Below are 25,463 nucleotides of genomic sequence, written 5' to 3'. Positions count from 1 at the left end.
AAGTCTGTGAGGTGCGCTCCTTTGAGAGGCAGAGGAGCGCAATCGTTGTGGGATTTGAATCAGTACATTTTGCATCCAATAAAAGCAAAGATGTTAACAAATAAATTGGACAGTATTCTGGCAATTTAGTGATATTTCCACAGCTGTGGTCTTGACTGGTCTTGAAATAAAATCCCGAGTCCGCAAGGTCCGAGTCCATGACAAGACCGAGACCAAATGCGGTCGAGTCCATGACAAGACCGAGACCATCAAAAAGCGGTCTCGAGACCGGTCTCGAGACCAAGACCGATCTCGAGTACTACAACACTACTACAGACAGTGCTTATCTTCTAAAGATCCTTCTGGTATCTGTTAAAAAGGCCGTAACAAAATGCTGGCTTTGCAAAGACACCCCTTATACACAGTGACAGTGCACCAGCATAGAATGGATGTAAAGCTGTTAACACTTTAAAATCTATGTGTACCTAAGTAATATTATTAGTATTATTTCTTTTTTTAAATCATCCCCACACCTCATAATGTTATTGTTGATGTATATTGTTTAAAATGTTATAAATAAAAAGTTTAAAAAAAGAACGAAAGAAATAGAAAAGGTCCAGCAATGGCTGACACAGGACCCGTGAGATGCATCAGGCCCTTCAGTTGATCCATCAAGTGTTTGCTGAGGTCTCATCAGAAATAGACTCAGGAGGCACTTAAGGAAGAGAAACTATGAGAAAAGGCTGATTATACAAGAACTGAACTGAAAAACAGGTCTTATGGAGTGGCGATTCCAAATTTTTAATTTTTGGTTTCAATTGTCATTAATGTGTACAGAGAAGGAGAGGATGCTAAAGCCATCTGTAAAACACGGTGGAGGCTCTGTTGTGGTTTGGAGCTGCATTTCAGCCAGTGATGTTGAAGATCTTGTCAAAATTGATGGAATCAAAGTACATTCAGATTTTAATCCACCATGCAATATCAACTGGAGAGTGTCTGATTGGCAGAAATTTCATTTTTCAGCACGACAATGATCCCAAACACACCGCCAGTGCAGCAAAAACATTCCTGGATTTTAAAAACACACACACACAATGGAACACAATCAGTCATGGATTGGCCTCCCCAGAGTCTGAACCTCAAAATTATTGAAGCAGTGTGGGATCATCTTGACAGACAATGGAACAAAAGGCAGAAACATCCAAAGAAGAACCTCAGAGTTCTGGCTGTGTTGAAGAATAAAGGTGGTCATAACAAATATTGACTTTCAAACTCTTTAGAATTATACAAACTCCATTTTTATCACTGCACCTATTTTCTATTTTCCAAGAAAAATGTAATGAAGGGCGACTCAAGACTTTTGCACAGTATTGTATATCTCTTAGCATTAAAACGCTCATTTTTCCTTCATTTAAGTTGGTTATTTCACTACATCTCTCAAGATTTCTAAAACCAGACACCAGGTCAGACAGTATGCTACTAAAAGAAGATTCATATCAAATTAAGCATGCATAATGGCTGATTTGATGATCACACACAATGAATAATAGTAATAATAGTTTTTACTGTGTTTCATTAATAAAGCCCTCCAGCTAGAACAGCTAAACTGGAACTATAATACAGACTGAGACATGTTTATCCAAACAGTACAAATAACACTTTCAAAATTTATATAAAACAATATCAGACAACAAAACAGCACCACAAGAACATTTTAAAAAATCTTTATTTAAAATTTAAGAACTCATTACCCACACCGAGCAGCAACAGAACAAAACAATGAACAGGAGAGGTATATACTAAAGTTTAACCTTCATGAAAATCAACATAACACAAAAAGTGACCTCAAGTTTATCATATTATTGGTCTTATTTACATCACTTTCCAGCATTAAATCCTGTATAGTAATAACTCTTTATTGAGACTTTAATCCACCAAGACTGATCTGAGGTAGGGCTGGGCGATATATAGAGTTTTAAAAAAATATCGATATATTTTCATACGCAATATAAGATGAGACAGTATCATTTATATCAACTTGTAGCTCCACCAGTTCACCTTCCTCTTTTCCCAGTTTGTCTCTGCACAACTTCACACTGCCCCGCCTCTCTCCATTTCACCCGTAAATCATTCAGGAAGCGATAGCACGGCATGTTGCCAAATTAGTAACTTTGTCGATATATTTTGCGGCTTTTCAGATACCGCTGGCAACCTTTTTTCCCAAAAGCAACTAACGACAAATTTAGCTTTTTCCGGTGAGGTCAACAACTTTTGGAGTTTTTGAAACATGGAATCCTCAGCTGTCACTGTGTTTTGTGTACATACAGCCGGCAAACTGCGTCCGTTCACACGCTTCGGCATCGCCCGGACCCCCAAGAGTCCTGCTGCAGGTAAGAGGGCGCCACCATAACGCAACTCCATAGCAGAAGATGGTTTGTACCATAAGTCATGTGACCTTTATAGCAGAAGTGGGTCTTTTTCGTGTGCTTGCAGACGCCGCATTGAGTGGGTGGGCTCGTTGCTGTGATACGTCAGCACATATGTCTATGGATTTTACTGAGCTGGATAGAATCCGGAAGATGGAATTTTGTTCATTACTCTGTTTACATGTTTTGTTATTTGCAGAGTACTAGATGTACAGGAGTACACACAGGAGGAAACACTTTGCTGAAGTCTACTTCACTGCAGACTGGCTTTTTAAAGAATAAGTCATACTTTTGATATTTTTGCTCTGTATCTTTTCTGTTTACATTTTAACCCTCATAGGGTCTTCGGGTCTGTGGGACCCGTTTTCAGTTTTTCACTCAATAAAAATGATACAAATAATTATTTTTTCAAACTAAGATTCACTGGCCTTGGCTCATTTTCTGTATGGAACATGAATCAGAAAACATTTTCAATGACCCACCCCCATATACCCCCCCTTCACCTTTACATTACATACAGGGTCTTCGGGTCCCCTTCGAGTCTAGTGAAAGTGTGGAAATCATAGGTTCTCTGTGTATGTGTGTGTGTGTGTGTGTGTGTGTGTGTGTGTGGGGGGGGGGGGGGGGGGGGGGGTTGCACCCGCTGTTCCCACATAAGTTTGCAACATTGTTGCAAAGTTAAGAGCACCCATCACTGTTAGCACCCACATTCCCACACATTTCACCTTTCTATCTCGTGGGAACCAGTCTTGTGGATCTAACACTATAAATAACTATGGTATCGTATATACCAAAGAAAGGAAAAAATTTGGTGCTCATGAGTACAGTGCACAGGGAAGGGCGACTCTGTGGCCAGGAGCATCAAAAGCCCGTAATGATCATGGTGACAACCTTGATAAGCTGGTGGGTGCTTACAGCTGCAAACGGAAAATCCTACGATGGCCTCTGGTGATATTTTTTTATATGCTGGAAATCTCTGCGTACAATGTCTTTGTCATTTGGATGTCACTGAGCCCAGAGTGGAATAGGGGAAAGAGGCGGAGAAGAGGCATCTTTTTCTTGAGGAACTGGGAAAAACGTTGGTGAGACCTCAAATCAAAAGACGAGAGTATCTTCCAAGAATCCCAGTCTCTGCAACCATTGTGAGGAGGATTTGGGAGGAAGATGATGGTGCCACATCTTCCCAAATTACAGAACCACCATCTGCCGAGGTAAGTGTTTGAAGCTGCTGCAGTATAATAATTCATGTTTCTGAGAAAGAGGGGTGTTAGTAAAGATCCTTATCTTTTTTATTCTAGATTGTGGCCGGCAGCAACAAAAAGAAGTGCTGTGAAGTGTGTGGACCAAAGATGGACAGAAAAACACAAAATACATGCACCCAGTGCAAGAAGTACATATGTAACACACACACAGTGGAACTCTGCCCTTCATGTGTGATATAGTGGTATGGTATGATAATGGCCACATTCAGTGGGGCTAAACTGACCTGAGCAGGTCAAATTAAAAAAAAAAAAAAAATCCATTTTAGTTTTGGAAAAACTTGTTTCATTTGTTCATTTGTTATTGTTATTTTTTCTGTTATGCCTGTTTTATGATGCATGTCCTTATTATGTTACATTTTAATTAAAAAAAATTACCAAAACGAGTGGCATTTCTATTCATAAATGTGATTTAACAAAGGTAAACACCACAAATTTAACCCATGTGTTAATTATATTACTTGCAATTGGGATAAAGTAAACATCTGCTGAGTATATTAACAAAAAGATAATTGATTATGTTAAATTAAAAGCCCTGAAATGCAATGGGTCCACCAGACCCAGCAGGATTCTTTCTGTAACAAAAAAAACGAAGACCCTATAAGGGTTAATAGCACAGCTGTGAGTCTTTTGTTATGGAGGAAAAAAACAATTTATTTGAGGAACATTATTATTTAAACATGCCAATAGTTTATTTTTGAACAATTTCTCATGTACATCTACAGCTGAATCTTAATAAAAATGCCCGTGTGTTATTTGGGACATGTTATTTTGACTCAGAAGTGCCTTTTTGTTTATACCTTTTGGAGAGAAAACATATTGATATATTATCGTATATCGCCATTCAGCTAAAAAATATTGAGATATTACTTTTGGTCCATATCACTCAGCCCTAACCTGAGGCCTTTTGGTACATCTTTCTCCACTCTGCTTTTCTGCCTGTCTACACTATCTAATAAAGGCAGAAAAGGACCAAAAATAAATAAATACATTTAAAAAACCATTGTTCAGAGTTCTTTATTGTTCTGGACGGAAAATATACCATGTAGGCACGAGGAGGGGGTCGTCTTTTCCCTCAGGTGATTTGATTTCTCACCAGTGTGAGTTCTACCTTCAACAAACTCCTACATCAACAGCTCTCTCACATTTTCTAAGAGTGAAACTTTCAACCACTACGAATTCTCAGGTGTCTTTTCAACTGTGTCATATGACTGAATCCTTTCCCACAGGTGCCACAGGAATACGGCTTCTCACCTGTGTGGAATCTAGTGTGAGTTTTAAATGTCAACAACTTACAAAACCTTTTCCCACAAGTGCTTCAAGAATGTGGCTTCTCACCTGTGTGAATTCTCATGTGGCGTTCCAGTGTTGTTTTCTGACTGAAACTTTTCCCACAGATGCCACAAGCATACGGCTTCTCACCTGTGTGAATTCTCATGTGAGTTTTCAAGTTTATCATATGACTGAATCCTTTCCCACAGGTGCTACATGAATACGGCTTCTCACCTGTGTGGAACCTCATGTGAGTTTTGAATGCTGATGAGTCACTAAAACTTTTACCACAAGTGCTACAAGAATACGGCTTCTCACCCGTGTGGATTCTCATATGAGTTTTCAAGTTTATCATGTAACCGAATTGCTTCCCACAGATGCTGCAAGAATATGGCTTCTCACCTGTGTGACTTCTCATGTGAGTTTTCAAGTTTATTGTTTGCCCGAATCTTTTCCCGCAGGTGCTACAGTAATGTGGCTTCTCACCAGTGTGAATTTTCATATGTCTGTTCATACCTGATGGCTCACTAAATCTTTTCCCACAAGTGGTACAAGAATAAGGTTTCTCACCTGTGTGGACTTTGAGATGTCTAGTCAGGCTGTAGTTATCACGAAACGTTTTACCGCAAGTGTCACATGTTAGACACTTTTTATTTGTATCAGTTTTACACTGACTCTCTGATACTGAAGAGTTATCATCTGTGCTAATCTGACTTCTGTTTATGTCATGTTTCCTCTTCTTCAGCTCTACATTCCTGGTTAATCCTGAGTCGTCACTTCCTTCCTCACCTTGGCTCTCTGATTCAGAAGAGTTGTGAGAAAGGAGTTGGTCCCTCTTTGGTTCTGGTTCACTGTGGTCATTTTGCTCATAAGTAGGAGTCACCATTAAGGTCTCCGTCTCCTGCTTCAACAGAAGCTGTTCTCCCTTCTGACTGGTGTAAAGGTCTTCCTGTTCCTCTTTAAACTGTGGGGGATCTGGGTGCTCCTGGTCCAGACTGAACTTCTTCTCCTCATTACAGTCCTGTTCATCTGTGAGAACCTCCTCTTCCTTACAGTCAATTTGCTGGGGAAGATCTGAAGGAACAAATATACAAATGTCAAAGATAACAAACGGGCCTTACAAGACCAACCAATGTAAATGTTTACTTTCAATTCACCATGGATGCAGGAACTTTCTAAAATTGCTGTGGTGAAAAAACAACAGCTCATTTTAAGGGAGGAAAAAGGGCCACTCGCTGTGGTGGACACAAAGGTACACATTACATCTGCAAGCCAAACCCAAACTCAGTAGCATTAACTTGTTAACATATTACACTAACTTTTCTCCAGTCTGACACTAAATTTCTATGACCAGTCATACTGTATATAGTATCGTACTGTTAAACCAGCTCTTCACTCTCATAATGTTGAGAGGAGAGTCTGTTTGCTAGCAAAGCTAATGACTCAGGTCTTTGGATTTGGGAACATTTATCTATTCGAGTAAATGGACTAGTTCCCATATAGCACTTTTCTACTCACTCTGAGCATGTAAAGCACTTTATACAACATGTTTGCATTCACCTATTCAGTTTTCTACTGTAAAGTGCTTTCCATCTAAAATTCACACACATTCATACTCTGACAGTTGCATTGGAGAGCAACTCGCCCAGACTGGAGCAACCAGGAATCAAACCACCATCCTTCCAATTAGTAGATGACCTGCTCAACCTCCTGAGCCACAGCCACCCAGTGGTGTATCCCCTGAACACATATACTTGTTTTTTCACCATCAATTAAGTTACACAAAATTAAAAAAAAACATATAACAATTGATATAACAAAAAATTAGCAGTAAATTGTTGTAATTATAAACGTATTTGATCGTTTTAAAACCATATTTTGAGGTTTTTATGAGTGGTACATTTTATTAGAGTAAATATGGATGAAAGTTTTTTCACATAAAATTTCATAAAACTCAACTAATAAGCAATAAGTTCTGTAATTTAAGCATTATTATTTGTATTATAGCAGTGTTTGACCATATTATTAAATACTTTGTTTTACTCATGTAAAAGACCTTTTATTTAACAAACATCTAAAACATAAAAAATACTTGGGATCTCGGGTATATTACAATTACAAAACAGTATTTAAACTACAGAAAATTTCTGTATTTTTAAGCCTTTAAAAGCTCAGGTGTGTTTCAGCTCAGATTTCTGTTCATGTTCAAAGTTTTTTGCTCATTTCAAAAATATCACAATTATTTTCAATTATTTTTTGCCACCATTTTTGTTATTTTTCCCCACTGTCTGAAATGCAGCTCTAAATCATGACAGAGCCTCCACTCTGTTTTACAGATGGCTGTGGAAACTCACTGTTGTTCTCTCTTGACCTCCTCCTTACATACTGACAATGATTTGAACCAAAAATTTCAGATTAGGATTCATCCCTCCATCAGACCTGTTTGCACTGATTTTCAGTCCAGTTCTTGTGTAATGTGGCACACCTCAGCCTTTTCTCCCTGTTTCCCTTCATTAAAAAATGGCTTCTTGACAGCTGCCCTTCCACTGAGACCATTTCTGATGAGGCTTCAGTGAACAGCAGCTGGATCAACTGAAGGGCCAGATGCATCTCTCAGGTCCTGTGTCAGGTCTTTGCTGGATTTTTTCCTGTTTAAGGACAAGATTTTCAGATACTGCTCATCTGCTGTAGATAGCTTTTAGGCCTGTCACTTCTTCTTTTGTCCTCCACTTCTCCAGTTTCCTCAGTTTATTCCACCATGCTGAGATATTTGTGAATGACCTTGTTGGTGCAAAACATACAAATTTATTCTTGTCAAACTGTTGAATCTTTAGTATTTTCCATAGATTTAACTAAAGAAAATAAAACAAATCATGTGTATATGACTGAAAATGTGTGAGAAGCATCCAAAAAAAAAAGAAAGCATAAAGAGAAGCTGTGAAAGACCTCCAGGAGGTCTGGAGAACTATTATTTAATACAGTTTTTTTTAAAAAAACTGCAGCAAAGTTTGTTTTCTTGCAGGAAAAATACAAAGAAATGATGGGCAGCTCTAGATTTTTGTGCAGTACTATAAAAACTATCCGGTTCCTAAAAATAAAAGTAACTTTGAGCTCTGTTTAGGATCCTACATGAGTGATAGTCAGTTTTTATTAAAACATTACAGTTTTACATACCTATGCCATGTGGCTTTGTTTCAGGTTTCCAGATTGTTTCCAGCAGCCTGAGACGCTCTTCCCCGGTCCAGACGATGATCTCTTCAGTCTCCTGCTTCACTACAAGCTGCTCTCCCTCCAGACTGGTCCAGAGTTCCTCCTGCTCCTCTTTAATCTGTGGAGGTTCTGGGTCCTCCTGGTCCAGACTGGAGTTCCTCTCCTGGCTACAGACCTGCTGGTCATCCAGACCCTCCTCTTCCTTAGTCTTCATGTTGCTGTGGGAGGTCTTGAGGAACAAAAGGACACAAGAAATAAAGTTACTGAATGTGATGACAGTAAAAAACACATTCAAGCAGTAAAACTTAAAGTGTACAAATGTGACAAATGCTAAAGGAGCATCTGTGAGTGACTTTTGAGCTCTGACATTCTTATTAACAAATTTTGGAGTACAAAATATTCAGGTAGCTGCTGCCAGCTTCACACATCAGGCCACTGCTGCAGGTTACTACAGTAACTACAGTAACTACATGACTTAAAATTTATAAAAGAGGAAAATGAAAAAAGAAATGACCAACTAGTATCATGGGTAGAATATAGTAGTCATATTTCACCTCCCCCTGTCTGTTCTACTCAGCTATCACAGATGTGGGACTTCCAAAATCAATGAAACAAGCAGAAGTGCGTTTAGCAAACAGAGAAAACAGAAAGAAGGAAGCACAACTTTTATTAAAAGTTACTTTTTTCACAAAATCTGGATGAAAACATTACAATTAAAGTTGTTGAGACAACCTTCAGCAAGATGCCAGTCCGGAGGTTAGCTATAGCAGCACCTCAGTCACAGTGGATTTATGACCTGTGGCTGCAGAAGCCACATAGTCACAATGAGTGCAGGGCCTGCTGCACTTCACAGCCAAAGTATCCAGAGAGAGAGAGAGAGATAACTCTTCATCACAAGATCTGACATCTCATTAATAAGAAAGTACACAGTAGCAATTTTATTTATATAGCACATTTCATTACATGTAAACTCAATGTGCTTAACAGAAAAAATAAAACCTATGTAGGTCTACTGTGCCTCAAGGCCATAAAAAGAAATTTTTTAAAAGAAATAAAATAAGCACACACACGGTTATTAAGTGTAAGCCTGTGAGAATAAAAAGGGTTTGAATGTAGACACAGTTGTAACTGACCTCAGGTCAGCAGGCAGCTTGTTCCAAAGAACAGGACCGCAGTAACTGAAAGCACCCTCAGCACTCTTAGATCTGATTCTGGGAACAGTTAAAAGAGCTGCACCTGATGGCCTGAGAGGTCTGACTGGGTTATAGACACAAACTAAGAGAAGTACTGAGGGGCCAAACCACTGAGAACTAATAGAAGGATTTTAAAGGTAATTCTATATTGAACTGAGAGCCAATGAAGTGATTTCAACACTGGGGTAATATAGAATAGAAGAGAATAGAATAGAATAGAATAGAATAGAATAGAATAGAATGTATTTATTTATCATTATACAGAATGTACAATGAGATTGGAGGCCCACTCCTGTTTAGTGCCATGCAGTAGAAAGTTACACTTTTGCACTAGTGGATGAATATTGGATATTACACAATATAGGAGTGATAGATATGGTTCAGTATGAATAATCTAATATTGCACAGAGATGTGGGTGTTGCACAGTTACAGTGGGTGAGTGTGTGAGTTCAGGGTGGTGATTGCTCTGGTGAAGAAACTGTTCCTGAGTCTGTTTGTTCTGGCTTTGATGCTCCTGTAGCTCCTGCCAGAGGGCAGCAGGTCAAACAGTTCAAAGCCAGGGTGTGAGCTGTCCTTGATGATGTTCCTGGCTCTGCTGATGCAGCGGGAGGTGGAGAGGGTGGAGAGGGCAGCCAATGATTCTCTGTGCTGTCTTGACTACCCTCTGAAGCCTGACCCTGTCTGCCTCAGTGCAGCTGCCGTACCATACTGTGATACAGTACATCAGCAGGCTCTCGGTGGATGAGCGGTAGAAGGTCAGCAGTAAAAGGAAGAGGCTCAGCACACACCCTGTGGGGAGCCAGTGCTCAGTATGCGGGTGGAGGAGAAATGGGGGCCAAGTCTCACAGTCTGCATCCAGTTAGTTAAACAGTCCTTTATCCAGGAACATGTTAGAGGGGGGAGGCTCCTCTCACATGTTCACATGGTTGTAAGAATGCCCAGGATGACTGTATTAAAGGCTGAGCTGTAATTCACAAAGAGCATGCGAGCGTAGCTCTGCTGCTGCTCCAAGTGGCTCAGCAAAGAGTGGAGAGCTACAGCGACGCAAATATACTTGCACTTGGTAAATGAATATTGCACTCAGTGAATGAATATTGGATATTACCCAATATAGGAGTGATAGATATTGTTCAGCATGGATAATATAATATTGCACAGAGATGTGGGTGTTGCACAGTTACAGTGGGTGAGTGTGAGAGTTCAGGGTGGTGATTGCTCTGGTGAAGAAACTGTTAAATGGTAGAAAGCAGATCAACCATCAAAGCTGACATCACTGTCCAAAATGATGCCAGGGTTCCTGACTTACTCACTGTGATCCAGACACAGGGATGATAAATATGAACAAATCTTCGGTCTCTGACTTTTTTTTTGAACCAACAACCTTTCTGTCTTGTTTCTGTTCAGTTCTAAAAGGTTTTGAATTGTTGATAATAATTACTAAATGATTTATAAAACAATAAAATACAGATTTGAACAGCCTGATAGGGATGGGATCAAATCTCCAGTTTCTTCGCCACAGCAATCACCCCCCCACTCTATCTGTGCAATATTATATTATTCACACTGAACGATATCTATCACACCTATATTGTGTAATATCCAACATTCATTCACTAGTGCAATACTCACCATCTTCATTATTATATTTATACACTTATTTTATTTTTTTACAATGTATATATTTTTATACATTCTCTTATTTTCTATATATTTTAATACGTTGTTTTAGTTTCTGTATACTTTTAGAATTTCTAATTTATATTTTAGAAAGTTTACTTTCTACTGCATGGCACTGAACAGGAGTGGCCCTCCAATCTCATTGGACATCCTGTATAATGACAATAAATGCATTCTATTCTATTCTATTCTATTCTATTCTATTCTGCTCCCAGCTGGTTCCACTGGAGAAAACAGCAGAGGTGGGAAGTAACGAAGTACAAATACTTCGTTACTGTACTTAAGTAGATTTTTCAGGTATCTGTACTTTACTTGAGTATTTATTTTTCTGAGTACTTTTTACTTTTACTCCCTACATTTTTACACAAGTATCTGTACTTTCTACTTCTTACATTTTCAAAACAGACTCGTTACTTTTTAACAGGTCAGGGAGAAGTTTGCGTTTCCGGTCAGTGCGCCGTCAAACATCAAGCGGTCTGAGTCTAAACGGAGGAATATTAACATATAAGAGACAATCGTACTGGCGTATCCTCCATCACCGGCTTATCGGGTACTAAGGGATTAAATACACAAACCCATATAATTAATGTGTCATTTATAGCGCTATAATCAGGGGTCACAGCGGGCCGGACCGAGTCCGTAAGTTATACTCGCAGAACATAAACAGCTTAGCTAGCGCTACTGAAGAGGAGCGAGCATGAAGGGAGTAACGTGTGGCAGGTAAATGCAACGTTTTTAAATGCTCAACAAATATCAGCAAACACACAAAGTGTGTGCAGTTTGTCACACAGTGTGTCTGCTAGCTAAAAGCAGAGCTGCTGCATTTCAGGGAGAGCAAAGAGAGAGAAGTTCACTCAGAGATGGAGGAAGAGGACAGGAGAGGAAGAAGAGAGGCTAGAATTAAAGGTAAGGACTGGAAAATAAACTGAAGTATACTGACTTTGTGTTATTCAAAGACTGTATGAAAATACTGCAGTTTAGTACGTAATAAACAGGTTATCTTGTTGTACTGTATTTACAGTAAAGCTCTGTGTTGGTGCACAGAGGCTGTGTTGATGGTCAGAGTTACAGGTTACATCAGTGCAGCAGAGATGAGTTTGAATCAAAGCTGCTGATGCTGAGATTCATTCACTGAATCCAACATTTCTACAGCCTGTATGCTGTCAGTGTAGGGGATGGAGATCAGCTCAGATAGCTGTGAAATACTGGGTTACATCTTTGTGAGTTCACTTCATCCACACAGAGCAGTAAACCTCAGAGCAGCAGCAGCAGGTCAGCTGATCACAGCCTGCACACCAACATCATTTACTGCAGCTCACAATAGAAAGCTGTGATTCTTCTCCCCATGCAGAGCCACTACAGCTGATCTTAGGGTTCCTCCACCTTCTGAATCCCACTGTAACCCCTGAGTATCCTCATGTTGGTGTTTAGGTGGAGGCACAGTCACCCTCTACTATGGAGGACACAGAGAATAGAGCTGTGTTTAAATTTCCTTTCACAGTTTGTGATTCAAGCTGAGTACATTCATTAGAATTAAAATTTAGATGGAATAACGTTTGTGTTCTCATGTATTATTTTATATTATTACAATAATATATAATAAGGTTCAGTTAGCTTTACACAAAAATAGCAGGTAGAAACGTCCTCCAAAGAGCTACTTTTACTTTCTTACTTTGAGTAAATTTCAGAGCCTGTACTTTTTTACTTTTACTGAAGTAAAGAACTTGAACCAGTACTTCGACTTTTACCAAAGTATTTTTTAACACAAGTACTTGTACTTCTACTTAAGTACAGAATGTCAGTACTTTTGCCACCTCTGGAAAACAGTGACTGAAGTCAAGCAGCCGCTCTCCATCTCTGATCTCATATAAATAATAAATTCAGTCTCCACTGAATATTTTCGGCTATTTTTTCCTTTTCTAAGTGGAAAAATCCCAAATATGCTTGTGACTGTGAGAAAAGCTCTCTGCGCTTCACTTGCACATTAATTACTGATTGATTTAACATGAAACTGCTCTGGTGGCTTCATTATACATTTAATATCAGACACTTTATACACACTTCATACGTGAAGCTGTATTGTGATGGTTACTTTCCATGACTGCTCTGCTTTTAGATCTCTTCTACGCATTCCGGTATCATCTAATTACTGCACCAAGAATAAACTGGGCCCACCAGACGTCTGTAACCTGATGATCCGGGCATGCCTGTCTCACTGCATGTTAAATGCTAAAAGTTTACCGTTTAAAACAAAGAGAACTGCTCCCAGTTTGTTAGCCTGTAAACGAAGCTCTGATCAGTGTCCTACATGAGCCGTCAGTTCACTGAGATCAGTTTTTTTTCATACCTATTCTGTGACTTTATCTCGGGTCTCCGGCTGATATCCCGCAGTCCGCGCTGACGGTCGATCCCCAGACGATCGTTTCTTAACCTCTGAGATTCCTCCTGCAGCAGCAGTTAATCTCTGCTTGATAATCTCTCTGAACGGAGCACTCTGAGAATCGCGTCATTTCCGTTCTCCCTCTTCTTCCAGTGGACTTCCGGCAGACTACACGCATCAAATCTGCCCTCCTCAGGTCACTCGCAGAAGGATGCAGCCCCTGCATTGGGACACAGCCGTGGACAAACTGAGCTGAGCTTTTTGACACTTTCTTTGGACAAAGTCGATAAACCTCAAGCAAAAAAAAAAAAAACTCTCCTATCACCTCTCAGTTAATTTAGTCCGCTCTCAATGTTATTTATGTATGAATGCCCTCTCAAGTTATTTTCTATTTTATTTTTTATTTATTTTATTGCATTTGATATCATTTCTATTTTATTTTTCTTACGCTTTCACTACCTTTATTGGCTAAGTATTGCTCTACTTGTCAAGTCAATATAGGTTATATATTATTCTTATTGGGAGGTATGATTATGTACATGAATATGATTTTTTATATGTCTTCTTTGAGATTGCCCATTGTTATTGATATAATAAAAAAAACTGAGCTGAGCTGCTTTAACCTCCTCTACATCCCTGCTAGCAGGATGAAGGCGCCCTCTTGTGTTGAGCATCGGTTTTCACATTTCAGTTGTTAACCTGCAGGAAGACATGGAAAACCTTCAGTGAGATTTCAGCAGCTTCAACATCATCACAGAGAGATTTAAATATCTGTAACATCACACTGATGATACATTCAGGGACCACGGGAGAGATGAGAGAGAAGATTAAACCCTTTATAATAAAGTGCGTTGTGTCATAAATCATGTTAAACTGTTTCAGAGCATCATTAGTTAGTCAGTGATTTAGTTTGGAGCTGTATCATCTAACACTGTAAAAACATTTCCTTCAGCTTCAGCACAGAGTGTTAAAAACAGAACAGGACTGTTGATGAGAACAAACAGCAGGGACACAGTATCAGCAAACAACAACAATCTAATTAAATGGTAAAAAGTCAAGTCAAAGTTTATTTCTATAGCACATTAAAACAACCTCAGATGACCAAAGTGCTGTACAGGTTATACAAAGCATATACTATACATCAGTCATTAAATCTACAATAAATATATACTAAGAATCAAATAGAAAATAAAAAATGAATAAATAAAAGTTGTGTTTACATAATAAAACCAGGGTACTCAGCTTAACTAGCCCCAAATACAAGTTAATTAATAAGCTTTTAGAAGTAATTTAAAATGATTGGGCTGCTCTTATATGAAATGGTAAGTTATTCCAGAGATTAGAGAGATTCAGTGTGAACACCTTTCTTTACAGCTATCAATAAAGCATCAATACTTTACTGTTGTGATGGAAATAAAACACCTGTGTGAGTGTGACGTCTGTAAGGCAGGTAAGCATGCTGTGATGGTCTGCTCCAACTGTGCTGCAGAAAGAAACTTTTCCTTAACTGAACTTTTGGATCATTGAGCACCTTAAATGATATTTTCAGGTTTCTGTTCACTGGAGTTTATGTAAGGATGTGATTTTTGTTAGAGTGACCAGAGGAGGGCAGCAGTACGCCTTTGATCAGGTATCCTCAACTCCTGGCCTTAGGGCCGGTGTCCTGCAGGTTTTAGATGCGTCCCTGATCCAACACACCTGAATCAAATGGCTGAATTACCTCCTCAGTATGCAGTCAAGTTCTCCAGAGTCCTGCTAATGACTTCTATATTTGACTCAGGTGTGTTGAAGCAGAGACACATCTAAAAGTTGCAGGACACCGGTCCAAACAGAAATGTTTGTGAAACATTTTTAAAATCCTGTAGCTAGACGGGCCCCTGTAGTCTGTGCAGACTGAAGGTAGCTTAGCCACAGTTAACTCTCCCCAGCACATCCTGGGCAGCCAGGAAACAACGCCAGCCCAGAGATAATAGATTAATGAATTAATCTCTTTAGATCAGTTAATTAATCTAAAGAGATTATTCTCTTGTCTCTGGGTGACTGTGAGGAGGAAGCATAGTCCTAAACAGAAGCGCCAGTAAACCAGCAACCTGTTTTTTCCTCACTCCATGTCAAACAAACTCTGGCTATTGGCAACTGTTTTGGGAAATGTGACACTAGCAACACCAGCAACCATAGATGACTGTCTCCCAGGGACCAGAGCAGGAAATCTTAAACTGCTGGCTAAGGCTAAACATAAATTTGGTAAAATAATAATTCACATTGGCAGTAATGACACCTGGGTACACCTCTCAGAGGCCAGTGTGTAACTTTGCCAAAACAATGTCGGACTCTCTCTGGGGCCCCTCCCCAATCAGACCAGCAGTGACATGTTTAGCTGTGTGTTTGCCGTGAATTGCTGTTCCCCAAAAAATGATGTGGGCTTTACGGATAATTGGGAAACTTTCTGGGGGAACCTTGGTCTTGTTAGGGGAGACGGCATTCATCCCACTTTTGTCACGGTCCTGGGCCCCAGTGTGTTTAGTTCCTTTTTGTGTAGTTCTGTTTTTGTTTTACTTTTCGGGTTTTGTTTCTTGTTGTGTTTTCTTACATTTAGCTTCCAAGTTTATTGTTGTTTTTGTGTTGTCTTTGGTATTAGTTATTGGTAGGTTGTTCTGGTCTTCCCGTGTCCTTGTGCTCCTGTGTCTGTACTCCTCTGGGCATTTGTCTCCCCGTGTTCTTGTGTGCTGGTGTCTGTTATCCCTCCTGTGTCAAGTCTTTGGTGTTTGTGTTTCAGGTGTCTATGTCTTTCCTGTTAAGTTGCTTCCCTGTCTTATGTCCACCTATGTGTTGTAGTTGGGTTCCATTTAGTTATGTTTCCCTCTGTGTGTCAGTCTCCCTAGATGTCAAGTCTGCATGAACCTTGTTAAGTTACTTCCTGTTTTATTTTGGCCTGTGTTCCCTGTGCTTTATGTTTAGTTTTGCTTCCTCTGTTATTAGTTTCATTTGATTCACTTGTTGCTCCCTGCTGTGTCCACTGTCCCTAATTACCTTGTCTGTATTTAAGCACTCAGTTTTCTTCTGTTCATTGCTGTGTCATAATCTGTTTTCCTTCCTGCTGTGTGTGTATTCCCTCATAAGTTCCAAGTGTGTCATATTTTGGATTTTATTTTTTGACCTTGGATTTCAAGTTTTGTATTTTTGGAATGTATTTGGGTCCACCCTTCCCAGCTACACAGCCTAACCATGACAACTTTGGATGGAGCAGCTCTCGTTTCTGGAAATCTGGCCAAATTTATTAACCCTCCTAAAACCTGACTACCCAGGGTTGAGACCAGGAAACAGCTGCAGTCTTACACGCCTCTCTGCAGCTTCTCTCCTCCTGCCATCCCCCCAAAACCCCATCCGTATAGAGATGGTGCCTGCTCCCAGACCACCAAAAAACAGCTAAATAAAAAACACCCAATTTAAGTGTAAAAATTTACAATCAAAGAATAATATAGCATCTTCAACTGCACCAAACAGTTAAACACTTTGATTACTAATTATTATTATTCAGCTTATTAATCAACTAAAGATGTGAATGGGCCTGATATTATATTGAATTGAAATATATAGATGCCATTCACAGAGTTACTCAGTCAATTTACTGCACTGTTTTATATGGTACTCCCAATACTGCAATAGCTTGTGAGTTCAAATGCTGACAGCTCTAATCCAGGTCCATAGCTTCCTGTCCTTGTCAGTTATTTGTCAGCAGGTCAGGGGAGAGAAATTACGTACTAGGGATGTTCCTAGTGACTAATTTATTAGTCCACTAAACAAGGGGGGGATTAAACTAATCGGCTAAAACTAAGAAACACTATGAAATAAAATTTTATGCCTGTTTAATGGAAAATGTCAAAAACTGTCTAAACAAATGCATTTGAAAGTATTAATCACATTCTTCTATAATGAATTGCACTTTAAATGCTGCTTAACTGTGTGGCACCATGCACCGCGCATTATAAACACTGCAAGTTACACTCTAAATGAAAAGAAAAAAAAAGTAAAATGAATTCATGTAAACGTGTTACTGCAAACAATGTTTGCGCGTCATTGAATATGAGCATATGAATATGAGAAAATGTAATCTGAAAAACGAATAAATTGTGACTTAAAAGTGTGCATTGTGAAAGATGCTCGTTGTTCTATAATGGCACACATCAAAACAATACAAACAATCATCCATTTTCTTCCACTCATCCGGGGCCAGTCGTGGGGGGTGGCATCCTGAGCAGTGGAGCCCAGACCATGAATGATATCAGGTCATTTTGAGTTAGAAACAGCATTTATTTCACAAGGTAGAAGCTGCAATCAGTTTTTGTCTAAACCGCCTTCTAGCAACTTGATAATCAACTGCTGTACTGTTTTCATTTTTTCAGTCATGCTGTTACTTTAAAGTTTGTTTATGGTTTATCTTTCTTTCAGTCCTCCCTGAAGATTCCAAAAACTCAGTGAACTGATATCACATAACTGTTGGGCAGCTCGCACCAAAGAGCACAAAATGAATGTTTGTTTTGTTTTGTTTATGCAGACTGAATAACATGTCACATTTTTAGGCTCAGATTTGATTGTTTTCTCAGACCACCATCACACATTATTCAAGAACCACCAGAAAGTTGAAAATCTGCCGGTAACATGTTTTTATATATAGTGGCTGTGATAAACGGAGTAATGTTGCTGATTTGCACATCTTTCATTCTCACTAGTGGGTTTGCTAATTCAGAGGGTTAAACTGTTTCAGCTGCTCATCAGTTCGTTTTTATCATCACAGCAGAGCATCAATCATTAAAAACTATAACTATAAAACTATATGAAAGACATGAAGATGACAATCCTGACAATTCTTTCTTTCTTTTTAAATATTAAATTTAAACTGAATTTTAACTAAAATGTCTTTCTTTCCTTTTCTGCTGCCAGGAATCTGTGATCTAAAGATCGGTTTCTGTGCTCCATCTGGACACAATTTCTGCAAAACATGCACTGCCAGTGCAGTAAAAGCATTCCTGGATTTTAAAAACACACTCACATATACAAATATTCCTGAAGGCTACTTAAAGAAATTACAGAAAGCTGCCTCAGAGTTCTGGCTATGTGGAAGAATAAAGGTGGTCATAGCAAATACTGACTTTCAAACTCTTTAGAATTATACAAACTCTGTTTTTGCCTTATATACTGTATTTCCATGTATGTTTGAACATGTTTCAATTAATTACTGCACCTATTTTCTATTTTCCAAGAAAAATGTAATGAAGGGTGACTCAAGGCTTTTGCACAGTACTGTATATCTCTTAGCAAGAAATCTGAAGTCCACATTAGCATAAAAAGCTCATTTTTCCTTCACTTAAGTTGGTTATTTCACTACATCTTTCAAGATTTGTAATACCAGACACCAGGTCAGACAGTATGCTAATAAAAGAAGATCCATATCAAATTAAGCATGCATAATGGCTGATTGATGACCACATGCAATGACAAAACTTAGTAACACTTTAGTAATTTTTACTGTGTCTCATTAATAAAGTCCTGCAGCTAGAACAACTAAACAGGAACTATAATACAGACTGAGACATGTTTATCAAAAAGAGTCAAAATAAGAGTTTCAAAATTTATATAAAATAATATCAGACAACAAAACAACACCACAAGAACTTTTAAAGAAATCTTTATTTAAAATTTAAGAACTCATTACTCACATTGAGCAGCAACAGAACTAAATGATGAACAGGAGAGGCATATACTAAAGTTTAACCTTCATGAAAGTCAACATAACACAAAAAGTGACCTCAAGTTTATATAACATATTATTGGTCTTATTTACATCACTTTCCAGCATTAAATCCTGTATAGTAATAACTCTTTGTTGAATGATACAGATTTTGGCTGAAAAAATAGTTTTTCCTGTAACAAAGCTGTTTAGTGAAGAAAAGTTGAGACACTCCATTTACAATTGATCTTTGTCAGCTGTACAGCATTAGAGCAACTGGAAAATATCGGTTCAGATACATTAACAATCAGGGTTTCACCTATATAATAAGAATAAACCAATAATTTGAATAAACTACTGGGTTCTTGGGTGTTGGTTTAGCTCACATGTTGCTAACATGACCATATGCTGCAAGATTGAACACAGGTGCCCGGGTTCAATACTGACCTGAGGCCTTTTGGTACATCTTTCTCCACTCTGCTTTTCTGCCTGTCTTCAATGGGCTGTCTAATAAAGGCAAAAAGGACCAAAAATAAATAAATAAATTTAAAAAACCATTGTTCACATTTTCTAAGAGTGAAACTTTCAACCACTATGAATTCTCAGGTGTCTTTTCAACTGTGTCATATAACTAAATCTTTTCTCACAGGTGCTACAAGAATATGGCTTCTCACCAGTATGAATTCTCACATGAGCTTTCAAGTTTACCATATGACTGAATCTTTTCCCACAGGTGCCACAGGAATACGGCTTCTCACCTGTGTGGAATCTAGTGTGAGTTTTGAATGTCGACAAGTTACAAAACCTTTTCCCACAAGTGCTACAAGAATGTGGCTTCTCACCTGTGTGAATTCTCATGTGGCGTTCCAGTGTTGTTTTCTGACTGAAACTTTTCCCACAGATGCCACAAGTATACGGCTTCTCACCTGTGTGAATTCTCATGTGAGTTTTCAAGTTTATCATATGACTGAATCCTTTCCCACAGGTGCTACATGAATACGGCTTCTCACCTGTGTGGAATCTCATGTGAGTTTTGAATGCTGATGAGTCACTAAAACTTTTCCCACAAGTGCTACAGGAATACGGCTTCTCACCCGTGTGGATTCTCATATGAGTTTTCAAGTTTATCATGTAACCGAATTGCTTCCCACAGATGCTGCAAGAATATGGCTTCTCACCTGTGTGACTTCTCATGTGAGTTTTCAAGTTTATCGGTTGCCCGAATCTTTTCCCGCAGGTGCTACAGTAATGTGGCTTCTCACCAGTGTGAATTTTCATATGTCTGTTCATACTTGACAGCTCACTAAATTTTTTCCCACAAGTGGTACAAGAATAAGGTTTCTCACCTGTGTGGACTTTGAGATGTCTAGTCAGGCTGTAGTTATCACGAAACGTTTTACCGCAAGTGTCACATGTTAGACACTTTTTATTTGTATCAGTTTTACACTGACTCTCTGATACTGAAGAGTTATCATCTGTGCTACTCTGACTTCTGTTTATGTCATGTTTCCTCTTCTTCAGCTCTACATTCCTGGTTAATCCTGAGTCCTCATTTCTTTCCTCACCTTGGCTCTCTGATTCAGAAGAGTTGTGAGAAAGGAGTTGGTCCCTCTTTGGTTCTGGTTCACTGTGGTTATTTTGCTCATTAGTAGGAGTCACCATAAAGGTCTCCGTCTCCTGCTTCAATAGAAGCTGTTCTCCCTTCTGACTGGTGTAAAGGTCTTCCTGTTCCTCTTTAAACTGTGGGGGATCTGGGTGCTCCTGGTCCAGACTGAACTTCTTCTCCTCATTACAGTCCTGTTCATCTGTGAGAACCTCCTCTTCCTTACAGTCAATTTGCTGGGGAAGATCTGAAGGAACAAACAAACATTGTTTGTGATAGAAAAATTATTTGGGCACTGATACAAATGACTGTCGAGTTCTGACAGTCTTATTAGAAAAGCTCAACATTTGAATGTTTATAATGCAAAATACAGTGTTAAATTTGCCAGTTAACAGAATTTTTCCTATAAAATTTACAAAATTTTCCTGATATTTCAAATGCAAGAAATATCTATAAAAATGATACAGACAGACTGTGAATTAACATGTCCAATGTAAAATAACATGAAAAACCTGTAACTGTAAATAGGTATATAATGTTTACTTAAAAAATAAATAACACTAGTTTAATAATATGATACATATCTAAGATTTGATGCAATTAGTAAAAAGTAACATTAAAAGAATTATAGTTTATTTAATATTACACCGATTTGTATTTTAATTAACATAGGTAATTATCAAGGTTTTCCCCACAAGACTCAAACAAATTAAAAATATTTTTTTTTAAGTGTGTAACATCTAGAAGCATTAGCATTGGTTTGTCAATCAAACCAACTGTAATTACTGTAATTTCACAGATTGTGCATTTTATAGGGGACAGTTTAAAATATTCAACTTGTCAAACTGTTGAATATTTAGAATTTTCCATAGATTCAACTAAAGAAATGAGAACAAATTGCGTGTATACAACTGGAAATGAGTGAAAAGCATCCAAAAGAAAAGAAAGCCCAAAGAAAAACTTTAAAAGGCCTCCAGAAAGCCTGGAGAGCTGTTGTTCACGACCTTTTTTTTAAAAAAACTGCAAAGTTTGTCTCCTTGAAAGCAAAATACAAAGAAATGATGAGTAGCTCTAAATTTTTGTGCAGTACTGCAAAAACCATCCGGTTCCTAAAAATAAAAGAAACTTTGAACTCTGTTTAGGATCCTACATGAGTCATGGTCAGTTTTTATTAAAACATTACATTTTTACATACCTATGCCATGTGGCTTTATTTCAGATTTCCAGATGGTATCCAGCAGTTTGAGACAATCTTCCCTGGTCCAGACGATGATGCCTTCAGTCTCCTGTTTCAGTACAAGCTGCTCTCCCTCATGACTGATGCAGAGTTCCTCCTGTTCCTCCTTAATCTGTGGAGGTTCTGAGTCCTCCTGGTCCAGACTGGAGTTCCTCTCCTGGTTACAGACCTCTTGGTCATCCAGACCCTCCTCTTCCTTACTCTTCATGTTGCTGTGGGAGATCTTGAGTAACAAAGGGACACAAGAAAAAAAGGTTACTTAATGTGACAATAAAAAAACACATTCAAGCAAAAAATATTCCAGCAGTAAAATTTAAAGAGTACAAATATGACAAATGCTTCAGGAGCACCTGTGTGAGTGACTCTCAAACTCTGACACTGTTATTAACAAAGTTCAGAGTACAAAACATTCTGCCAGCTTCACACTTTGAGTCACTGTTTGATTGTCACTGCTGCAGGTTAAAATGACAACAGTAACTGCATGACTTAAATTTATATTTAGATTAACATAAATCGACTGGGGAGAATGACCTCCATACAGCACAATCTTACATGGCTGAATTCCTCTTGACAGGCTGCAGATAAACAATACTCTGCATTTTATTTCTGCAAAAGAGGATGTTTCTGTTTGTCTATGATCCAAGTTTTACTCGAAGCTTCACATTAAAAGTTGTTTTATTTTATCCCGTGTAAGTCTCTTTCTCTTAATTTCATCATAAATATTCTCAGAAACAAAGGTCAATATTGTAATTTCAGTTATTTTACAAGAATATTAAAAAAAAGCATAATTTCTTTGAACCTAAAATTAATTCAGCGGTCTGGCAGAGAGTCAGCCCCTGATTAGGGAATATTTTAAATTTTAAAATCTCGTCCCTCAAAGGAAATCGCTGATCCCCACTGGCCTGCCTCCACCACAGGAAGCCTGCGTGTGCAGATGGAGGTGAAGAGAGCCATAGGTGGCAGCAGTCTCTGGTGAGCAGCAGAGAGCTGAAGCTGGAAGCCAGCTGTGACACACTGCAGACCGATGATGTTTCTCTCTCTGTATCTCCTTTATCTTTATCTCTAAAGAAATCTTCCAGTAAAGTCACTTTCCATGGGCGAGATTATGCAATGGGGGGGGGGGGGGGGCACAAAAGAGGCAAATGAAAAAAGAAATGCCCAGCTGGTATCATGGGTAGAATACAGTAGTCATATTTCACCTCCCCCTTTCTGTCTGGTGCCTTGGGGCCCTCCCTTGGCTGGCCCACAGTAACTGAAACACATTTAGATCTGATTCTGGGAACAGTTAAAAGAACTGCACCTGATATCCATGTATGTTTGAACATGTTTCAATTAATCACTGCAGCTATTTTCTATTTTCCAAGAAAAATGTAATGAAGGGTGACTCAAGACTTTTGCACAGTACTGTATATCTCTTAGCAAGAAATCTGAAGTCCACATTAGTATTAAAAGCTCCTTTTTCCTTCACTTAAGTTGGTTATTTCACTACATCTCTCAAGCTTTGTGATACCAGACACCAGGTCAGACAGTATGCTGACGGGGTTATAGACACAAACTACGAGATGTACTGAGAAAAACCAGTGAGAGCTTTGAGAACTAATAAAAGGATTTTAAAGGTCATTCTGTATTGAACTGAGAGCCAATGAAGTGACTTCAGCACTGGGGTAAAAGATCTGTCTATGTGTGAGGACTCTGGCTGCTACAGGAATGAGTTGAAGCCGTCCTACTCATAATTTTGGATAATCCTGCTAACAAAGTTACAGTAATCTAATCTCCTTGATACAAATGCATGAAGCAGTTTGAGATAAGAATTTTCTAACTTTTGATATATCTTTAAATGGTAAAAAGCAGTTCTGCCATCAGAGCTGACATCACTGTCCAAAACAATGCCAGGATTCCTGACTTGCTGACTGTGATGCCTTTTCTAAGTAGAAAAATCCCCAACATGTTGGTGACTGTGAGAAAAGCTCTCTGAGCTTCACTTGCACATTAATTACTGCTGAAACACTCAGCTGGGAGCAGGACTGTGAACAAGTAAGGAACAAAAGGAGGAGATCATCAGGCAGACAGAGAGCTAAACATGTGTTATCCTTAACTCAGAGTTATTGCCAAGGTAAAACCTTATCTCCCACAGCAGGACCTGGAAAAAGTTATTCATGCTTTTATTACTTCCCGCCTGGACTACTGTAATTCTCTGTACTTTGGCATAGATCAATCATCTGTGCGCCGCCTGCAGGTAGTCCAGAATGCGGCAGCTCGTCTTTTAACCGGTTTAAAAAAAGCATGAACACATTACCCCAGTCCTGTCATCCCTTCACTGGCTCCCTGTCCGTTTTAGAATCGATTTTAAGATTTTATTGCTTACTTTTAAAGCCTTAAACGGACTGGCACCTTTGTATCTGTCTGAGCTGCTTCACTGTCACACCCCTGTAAGAGCTCTGAGGTCATCGAACCAGCTGCTCTTACAGAGGCCTAAAACTAGACTAAAACAGAGAGGTGATCGAGCTTTTGCAGCAGCAGCACCAAAGCTATGGAACGATCTACCTCTCCATATCCGCACAGCTCAGACGATACACACATTTAAATCTCTATTAAAAACACATTTCTTTTCCTTGGCATTTGGCTGCAGTGCTACCTCCTTTTAGATGATTGTTTTATGGTATTTTATGGTACTTGTTTTAAACGTTTTAATTTTTAATTTTCTTATGTTATTTATTGTTCTTAATGTTTTTATTTATTTATTTTTATTTTATTATTTTATTTATTTATTTATTTATATATTTTTATTTTTATTTAGTATAGTCCTTGGGGTTACAGATCTTGTACAGCACTTTGGTCAACGTCGTTGTTTTAAATGTGCTTTATAAATAAACTTGACTTGACTTGACTTGACTTATAAAAACATGAAACTGCTCTGGCGGCTTCATTTTACATTTAATGTCAGACACTTGATATACACGTTTTAAGTGAAGGTGTATTGTGATGGTTAATTTCCATGACAGTGCTCTATTTTTAGAGCTCTTCTGCATAAACTGGGCCCACCATACATCTGTGGGGGTCTGTAACCTGATGATCCGGGCATGCCTGTCTCACTGCATGTTAAATGCTAAAAGTTTACTGTTTAAAACAAGGAGAACTGCTCCCTGATTCCAGTCTGTTAGCCTTCAAACTGAGCTCTGATCAGGGTCCTACATGAGCCGGATTCCTGTCAGTTCACTGAGATCAGTTTTTTTTTTTCTTACCGATTGTGTGTCTTTATCTGAGGTCTCCGGCTCATATCCCGCAGTCTGCGCTGACCGTCGGTCCCTCCTCATACTGGACGATCATTTCTTAACCTCTGAGATTTCTCCTGCAGCAGCAGTTGATCTCTGCTTGATAATCCCTCAAACATTAAACGGGGGACTCTGAGAATCGCGTCATTTCCGTTCTCCCTCTTCTTCCAGTGGACTACACGCATCAAATCTGCCCTCCTCAGGTCATTCGCAGAGAGATGCAGCC

General features: G+C 38.8%; 3 protein-coding genes across 4 annotated transcripts; all 3 read right to left on the bottom strand.

The window, feature by feature from the left end:
- Window positions 1-4,443: 4,443 nt before the first annotated feature.
- Window positions 4,444-13,517, bottom strand: LOC115795845 (zinc finger protein 771-like). 2 transcript variants are annotated; one of them, XM_030751962.1, is made up of 3 exons: window positions 13,365-13,517; window positions 8,111-8,375; window positions 4,444-6,010 (listed from the first exon to the last, which is right to left on the bottom strand). In XM_030751962.1, the coding sequence occupies exons 2-3, from the start codon at window positions 8,358-8,360 to the stop codon at window positions 4,983-4,985; spliced, it is 1,278 nt and encodes a 425-aa protein (XP_030607822.1). In that variant the 5' UTR covers window positions 8,361-8,375; window positions 13,365-13,517; the 3' UTR covers window positions 4,444-4,982. The 2 variants fall into 2 exon arrangements, with proteins under 2 accessions (XP_030607822.1, XP_030607824.1); XM_030751964.1 differs by lacking the exon at window positions 4,444-6,010 and adding an exon at window positions 7,669-7,717.
- A 5,615-nt stretch (window positions 13,518-19,132) lies between these two features.
- LOC115795876 (uncharacterized) lies at window positions 19,133-25,423 on the bottom strand. The gene is made up of 4 exons (XM_030752001.1): window positions 25,208-25,423; window positions 21,924-22,188; window positions 20,691-20,975; window positions 19,133-19,632 (listed from the first exon to the last, which is right to left on the bottom strand). Exons 1-4 carry the CDS (start codon window positions 25,277-25,279, stop codon window positions 19,562-19,564), a joined length of 693 nt encoding a protein of 230 aa, XP_030607861.1. The 5' UTR covers window positions 25,280-25,423; the 3' UTR covers window positions 19,133-19,561.
- LOC115795875 (zinc finger protein 79-like) lies at window positions 19,666-20,679 on the bottom strand. Its single transcript, XM_030752000.1, has one exon. The coding sequence runs from the start codon at window positions 20,413-20,415 to the stop codon at window positions 19,711-19,713; it is 705 nt and encodes a 234-aa protein (XP_030607860.1). The 5' UTR covers window positions 20,416-20,679; the 3' UTR covers window positions 19,666-19,710.
- Window positions 25,424-25,463: the final 40 nt, after the last annotated feature.

Source organism: Archocentrus centrarchus, chromosome 17 (genome assembly GCF_007364275.1).
Source record: "Archocentrus centrarchus isolate MPI-CPG fArcCen1 chromosome 17, fArcCen1, whole genome shotgun sequence".
NCBI classification, from domain to species: Eukaryota; Metazoa; Chordata; class Actinopteri; order Cichliformes; family Cichlidae; genus Archocentrus; species Archocentrus centrarchus.
Note: the sequence above shows the minus strand (reverse complement) of the source record. Positions and strands in the feature narration are given on the sequence as shown.

Coding starts and splice junctions, on each gene's coding strand:
- LOC115795876 (XM_030752001.1), bottom strand. CDS start 25,279: ATGAGGAGGGACCGACGGTCAGCGCAGACTGCGGGATATGAGCCGGAG. Junction 22,189..25,207: donor CAGATAAAGACACACAATCG/GTAAGAAAAAAA, acceptor TTGTTACTCAAG/ATCTCCCACAGCAACATGAA. Junction 19,633..20,690: donor TTCTGAATCAGAGAGCCAAG/GTGAGGAAAGAA, acceptor TGCCTTTATTAG/ACAGCCCATTGAAGACAGGC.
- LOC115795875 (XM_030752000.1), bottom strand. CDS start 20,415: ATGAACAGACATATGAAAATTCACACTGGTGAGAAGCCACATTACTGT.
- LOC115795845 (XM_030751962.1), bottom strand. CDS start 8,360: ATGAAGACTAAGGAAGAGGAGGGTCTGGATGACCAGCAGGTCTGTAGC. Junction 6,011..8,110: donor AACAAAGCCACATGGCATAG/GTATGTAAAACT, acceptor TTGTTCCTTCAG/ATCTTCCCCAGCAAATTGAC.